This window comes from Equus caballus, chromosome 4, assembly GCF_041296265.1.
Source record: "Equus caballus isolate H_3958 breed thoroughbred chromosome 4, TB-T2T, whole genome shotgun sequence".
Taxonomy (NCBI): domain Eukaryota; kingdom Metazoa; phylum Chordata; class Mammalia; order Perissodactyla; family Equidae; genus Equus; species Equus caballus.
Window position 1 is genome coordinate 69,749,039 of NC_091687.1, and position 7,038 is coordinate 69,756,076.

At 38.0% G+C, this 7,038-nt stretch overlaps 1 protein-coding gene and 1 long non-coding RNA gene across 6 annotated transcripts in view; both read left to right on the top strand.

Moving 5' to 3' along the window:
* Nucleotides 1-1,778, top strand: part of SEPTIN7 (septin 7) — a 202,958-nt gene extending 201,180 nt beyond the window's left edge. For all 5 annotated transcript variants that reach the window (XM_070264828.1, XM_070264827.1, XM_070264826.1 and 2 more), the window contains one exon: nt 712-1,778. In XM_070264828.1, coding sequence (XP_070120929.1) covers nt 712-751 — 40 coding nt within the window. In that variant the 3' untranslated portion in view covers nt 752-1,778. The remainder of the gene's footprint in view (nt 1-711) is intronic.
* Nucleotides 1,779-5,019: 3,241 nt separating this feature from the next.
* On the top strand, nt 5,020-6,826 carry LOC138923803 (uncharacterized). Its single transcript, XR_011437934.1, has 2 exons — nt 5,020-5,183; nt 6,623-6,826. It is a non-coding gene; the product is annotated as an uncharacterized lncRNA (long non-coding RNA).
* The last annotated feature ends 212 nt before the right edge of the window (nt 6,827-7,038 follow it).

The window sequence follows — 7,038 nt, forward strand, 5'->3', positions numbered from 1 at the left end:
GTTTTTGGCAAGCATAGACAACATTGCTACAAAGATATTTTATACATTTACAGAGTATGTTTTAATTATGTTGAATTATTTCTTTAGGATAAAATCCTTAAGATAAAATTTTGGATATTTAATTCCTAATACATCTAATCAGTTACTTGCTCTTAATTTATACGAAACTCAGTAATATTTGTACCTTGGTTTTCTTTTTTTCCTCATAAGTCCCATTTAACACTGAAAAGTGGCATCCCTGTAAGGATTCTGCAGTTAACTCTTGGTACTAATAAACATTTTCAAGATTAGATGTTTGTTCTGTAACACTATTCTTCTATTAACTTCTTCCCCAAGGAAGAGGAAAACGTATTTATAAAAGCAAATGCATTTCAGAATACAAATGGGCAGTAGGAAAAAAGGATATTCTATTTGACGTCAGTTGATCTTTTTCAATATACGCTATTTCATTTGGGAAGAATAAATGATTCTTTGTCATATTTTCTACTGTTTATCTTGGAGTTTTGTCAAATACTGGATTGTCTAAGAAAATATTCTTATAGACTAACATTGTCCTCATTGTTCACTTCTAAATCTTGTAATTTTTTAAATGAAAAACTAGTGTTTGAAAATCCAACACTCTTGTAATTTGGCTAGCTATTGCTACCATATGTTGTCTATAATGTTTGTAATGTAGTCACTCATTTTGATTACTTTCCTTTAATCATTTAGAACCTTGGAAAAGAACAAGAAGAAAGGGAAGATCTTTTAAACCCTCTATTGACCACCAGTTACGTATTAGTTGCCAATATGCCAGCTTGGACATCAGTGTTTGTTGGATCCGTTTGACCAATTTGCACCAGTTTTATCCTTAATGATGGATTTAACAGCATGACAAAAAAAAATTTTTTTTTTGTTCTTGATGAAGATTAAGATGCCTTGAATTGTCTAGGGTGTTGTGTACTTAGAAACTAACAGCTCTAAGTACCTTTCCTACATTTTCTTTTCTTTTTTTTATTAAACAGATGTCTTCAATTTAATGCAAGAAAACATTTTACTATTGTACAATCATGTTCTGGTGGTTTGATTGTTTACAGGATATTCCAAAATAAAAGGACTCTGAAAGGTTTTCATTGAGGATAAATTGCCATAATATGATGCAAACTATGCTTCTCTGATAATTATAATACAAAGGTTCCATTCAATGCAGCGTATACAATAATGTAATTTAGTCTAACACAGTTGACCCTATTTTTTGACACTTCCATTGTTTAAAAATACACATGGAAAAAAAAAAACCTATATGCTTACAATGCACCTAGAGCTTTTTTATAACAACCTTTTTTTTTGTTTGTTTATTTGTTTTGGATTCTTTAAATATATATTATTCTCATTTAGTGCCCTCTTTAGCCAGAATCTCATTACTGCTTCATTTTTGTAATAACATTTAATTTAGGTATTTTCCATATATTGGCCCTGCTAAAATAGAATATAGCATCTTTCATATGGTAGGAACCAACAAGGAAACTTTCCTTTAATTCCCTTTTTACACTTTATGGTAAGTAGCAGGGGGAAGAAAAAGCATTTATAGATCGTTTCTAGGCAAAATTGTGAAGCTAATGACCAACCTATTTCTACCTATGTGCAGTCTCTTTATTTTACTAGAAATGGGAATCATGGCCTCTTGAAAGAAAAAAAAGTCACCATTCTGCATTTAGCTGTATTCATATATTGCATTTCTGTATTTTTTTGTTTGTATTGTAAAAAAAATTCACATAATAAACAATGTTGTGATGTAATAGAGTGTGAGGTCTTAAATATTCTACAGGTGATATACAAAGCTAAAAGAATCGGGGGGAGAAACTTTTCAACTTGAATTTGCTTCCTCCAGGATTGTAACTCTTCTCTTGTATGGTTGTTTCATTTAGAATGTGTATGTGCTAATTTTCTAATTTATGAGATACAGTATCTCTCTACTGATTACTGTCTCTCATTAATATGTTATTTCTCTGAGAACAAATCCCAGCTCATTCACATTAGGTAAACTCTCAGGTCCTTGGGAACTGAAACTTTTTAACTGGAAGGAGGGTGATATAATTTCTTTTCACTGAGGTCAAATGATAGAGATTTTAATTTAATGCTCCATGATATTTTATTTTATTTTTTTTAAAGATTGGCACCTGAGCTAACAACTGTTGCCAATCTTTTTTTTTTTTTTTCTGCTTTATCTCCCCAAACCTCCCCCCACCCCCCACCCCGTACATAGTTGTATATCTTAGTTGCAGGTCCTTCTCGTTGTGGGATGTGGGACGCCGCCTCAACATGGCCTGACGAGCGGTGTCATGTCCACGCCCAGGATCCGAACCCTGGGCCGCCACAGCGGAGCTGGCACCGATATTTTAAATAGAATTAATACAACCCACTTCATTACCTTAAAGAGTTTCACCATGTCTGTTACTTTTTAAAATTAATGATCCGAGCAAAGGAAGTAACTAATAATTCTGATTAGCCAGTATTTTTGTTTACTTCAGAGGCTGAAGGATTTAAATAAATCAGTATGCTTGAAAGATATCCTTGTTGCTCTTCAAAGATATATAGATCTAAAATGTAAAACATATATTAGGACATTATAGAATCTTGACTTGACATATAAATTCACCCCAGGGTACTTTTTCTTTTCTTTTTCTTTTTTTTTTTTTTTTTTTTTTGATAAGGAAGATTCCCCCTGAGCTAACGTCTATGCCAAGCTTCCTCTATTTTGTGTGGGTTGCCATCGCAGCATGGCTGCTGACAAATGATGTAGGTCCGCACCAGGGAACCAAATTCAGGCCACCAAAGTGGGAGCAGTCCGAACTTAACTACTAGGCCACAGGGCTGGCCCCCCTCAGGGTACTATTTTTAAAGCAGATCTCATGGGACATTAAAAACATGATTTAGGAATATTGCAGTAAGCATTTATTCTTATTTGATGGCCATCACTAGTTTATAAAATTCTCTTGGAAAAGTTTAGTTCATACTAAAATGCCTTCTGCTGTTGGAGAACATAACATGTTGCAAATGGTTTTTTAAAATAAATTCGCTGTTATTTCCAAGACCAGAATCAGATGTTCAGGAATAACTGTAAGTGAATACCTCGGGGGTTTTGTTTGTTTGTTTTGGTCATGTGTTAAGAGTGAGTGGGTTAACAGCTCTAACCAGAAAGGTTTGATTTTAGGGAGTTAAGAACAACCTACTGAATTTGGAAAAAGCAAAATGAAAGAGTTTGTATAGATCATGTGCCTAAATCGTGAAGTACTACTTCTAGAAACATTCTCGTAGTTACCATTTAAAAATTCTGTGATGTTTGGGGGCTGGCCCCGTGGCCGAGTGGTTAAGTTCGCGCGCTCCGCTGCAGGCGGCCCAGTGTTTCGTCGGTTCGAATCCTGGGCGCGGACATGGCACTGCTCGTCAGACCACGCTGAGGCAGCGTCCCACATGCCACAACTAGAGGAACCCACAACGAAGAATACACAACTATGTACCGGGGGGCTTTGGGGAGAAAAAGGAAAAAAAAAAAAAAAAATTCTGTGATGTTTGTAAATCACCTTTATTCTACCACCTTAGTGAAGTCACAAGTCTTTATCCATGTCATGCCTAAGGTTTTACCTGAATCTGATACAGGACATTTAAGGCAGGGTCTTTTTACTGTTGACTCCAGGCTTTTCAAGCATATAGAGGGCTGTTTTTGCTCTATGGCCTCTGGATTTCTAAGAACTGCTATATGGTCATTCACAATACATACATGTAATGTTCAGGAAGGCAAAAGGAAAGCCCAGCTTGTAAACAGCAGCACAGGCAGTGCTTAGTCTCCATTGTTAGAGACATTATCTAAGGGTAGTAATTCGCTAACCACTATCTTTCTAATTAAGCAGGATTGACCAAGTGAACACTAATCCCAGTGAAGTTTGGATATCTTGGGGCAGAGGTTTACTGCCACCTAGTGGAATAAGATCTAATTGTTTTTTTAAATCAAGTTCACAAGTAATGGGAAGTTGATTGGACATATGGCTTATTTCTATGTAGCTCAGGTTGTAATCTTGAAAGCTGGATACAGACTCCTGCCTCTTGGAGTCATTGGCTTGTTGTCACACTACCACCTGCACATTCTGACTCCTCACACCTTTCATGCCTTTTAACCTCTTGGAGAAACTGACCTGGGAATGTGGAGGTGAGAAAAAAGAAAGAGGAAAGAGGGTAAGGTGGCCAGATAATGCAGCAAGAGCAAGCGTTGACTTAGTAAGCATCTAGATCACCACCTCCAAACCTGATCCTGTTTCCTTATGAAAATGTTTTCAAGCATGTATCCATAATTGTATAATAAATTGTATGAATGTGCTGCTATGTTAATGTGAACATTATGAAACAAAATTTTGAAGAGTGGAAAAAAAGTTTGGCACTCTTCTCAAGCCCCAGTAAATTGTCCGGCACACTTCGGAAGCCATTGATCTAAGTTTGTAGATCATTAATATTCAATTATTGCTGAATCCCCAACAAAATCTTAGTGAAAACTGTTGTGGTATCCTACTTGATGTGAGAGGAAAAATTATTGTCCGCCACTCCAGTAAACTGAAATCCTTTCTAATAAAAAGCTTGCCAATGTAAACACAAGTTCATGTACTTCATTCAGGATATTTTCCCTGCCCCTTTAGTCATAATAATGACTATTATATATTGAACATTTGCTCTGTTCCAGACAGTAAACTACATAGTTTATGTACAGTATCTTCATATAATCCTTTATAGATGCCAGTGTCATCCTTTTGAAGATTTGGAAACAGATTTGGAGATGTTAGTGAGTTATCCAATAGATGGGTAGCAACTGGCAGAGCTGCAGTTTGAACCAGTCTTGGTGACACCAGGGACTGTGTACTTCACTTTTGTGCTATACGACTACCTGGTGTCTGCTAGCAAACACTGAACACGCTCATCATCTAGGTTCAAATCCCAGCTCTGTGTGAACTAGGCATGTTACTTTTCCTTACTGGACATTTGTTTCTTCAGCTATAAAACAGGGCCCACGTCTTCCTTGCTGGTTTGGAGTGAAGATTACATTCTGACTGCACATGTGAAGGTGTCTGGACTTCAAGAGATTATCTTTGAATGTTGATGGAAGAGGTGATGCCAGGGCCACGACACACCGGAAGTCTGTTTTTCCCCAGTTTTAGGTGATGATTCATTTTCAGGAAGTTTGCATCGTGCCATAATAGGTCTCTAGACCTGCTTTTTTGTACAAAGAGGCAGCCTTTTGGAGTTAGAAATGAAGTATGTTTCAACAATAGGGCGCACCAGGGAAGCAAGGTAATTTTGGTGAAGAATGGGTTTTTCATGGTGCTAGTAGTAGGAGTTATAAAATGTCCTTCTTTGCAAGTAATACTGAGATGGTTTATCGGAGTATCTCATCTGACAAAAACATTGCTACTTTTCAAGCAAACTTGGTTCCCATGATTTAGCATTAATCCACACAATGTTCAAAGTTTAGTGTCTGCCGTTTTCAGCAGAAAATAACGGGCTGACAATTTCCTGTGTTCTTTAGCAGCTTTTCAGAGCTTCACAGGAAGAATGAAGACTATTCTTGGCCTGAACATATGCCCCATGGGGTGCTGGGCCCAGCCAAACAGCCTTGTATTAGCAAAGGAGGGTCAAGTGAAAGGAGACCTTGTTCTCTGCCAGGCTCTCAAAGGGTAGTCTGAAACCCCATTGGCCACACACAACCACTGTTTTAGATGCAGTGTTTGTGGACTTGCCAAAATATAATGCCACTCCTTTCTGTAGTCCTTTGGGATGGGGAGAGGGAGGAGTTGACACCTCTGAGAACAGAGATCTGTGAAGACATGGCATAAGATGGGGGACTAAAAGGAGGGGTTGGTAAGACACTACTAACAAATGTCCAATTTTTCTCTCCCTCTTCAAAGTGGGCCCTGCTTAGCTTTCTAGCATCCAGGTGTGTGGCAAGGAGCCATGTTTCACCTGGATATTTACAAGGATCCCCGTGGGTGAGGGGCTGACTGTCACCCTAGTGTGGAGTACTGAACTAACTTGGTCCTGCAGGGGCTTACAGCTTTTTTTTTTTTTCATTTAATTCCATTGTCTTTGAATTTCACTGGTCTCTTTCATATTTAAATATATGCCTCACTCAACTGCAGACACAGAAAAGTTGTCTTTGTCTTGGATAAGCCAGTAATTTAAGCAACTTGGCAAATGGTAGGTGAAGGGATGGGTACCTTCACACGCACCCTGGTGCTCCCCTTGCTTTTAAGAAGTCAAGAAATACATATTTTGTCTGGTTGGGAGTGGGAGAGCTGTCAGTTTTTTCCCTAGGGATAAATCTTATATGTGATTGTACAGATTTGAGTCTTAGTATTGTTTACTTTTCAAAAAAAAAAAAAACCTTTCAGTAACACAGTTCTTTCATTGAGAACCTAAAATAAAATCCCTCAACGTTCGGGTTGCTGCGTAGAGGTGCCAGGATCTCAAGTTGGCATTTTCTCTCCCAAACCCCCACTTCAGTAGTGCCTAATTAGATCCCATTCCTTACAGTCAGTGCTTGGAAGATGGAGTGAGAGGCCACTGAGGCAAGCTCACCTTCCGTGATCTCTCTCTTCAGGTGGGATTGGCCCAGTTATGCGCATGTCCTGAAGAGGAGATGGGCTTTCTCTCCAACTTGTGAGAACTGATGGACTCATCCTACCAGATGTGAACGTTCAGATGATATTCAAACTGGGAAGAAAACCTGTTTTATCAAGGGAGAAGAAATTCACTTGGAAATGTGAAAGAAGGGAACAAAATCACATAAAAGTGCAGCAACAAGCATCTGGCTGAGTACCTGTTAATGTGCCACATAGGTAGGGTTCTCATAGATTCTCAGTTAAAGCCCAGTAGAATTCTATGGCGTGGCCATTTTAATTCCTTTTTAAAAAGCAGACTGTGATGTCACTGTCTGATAATATAACATTTGTATTAGTTACCCATTGCTGTATGCAAAGCAACAGATGCCATCTAACCTTAGTAACAACATTTAAG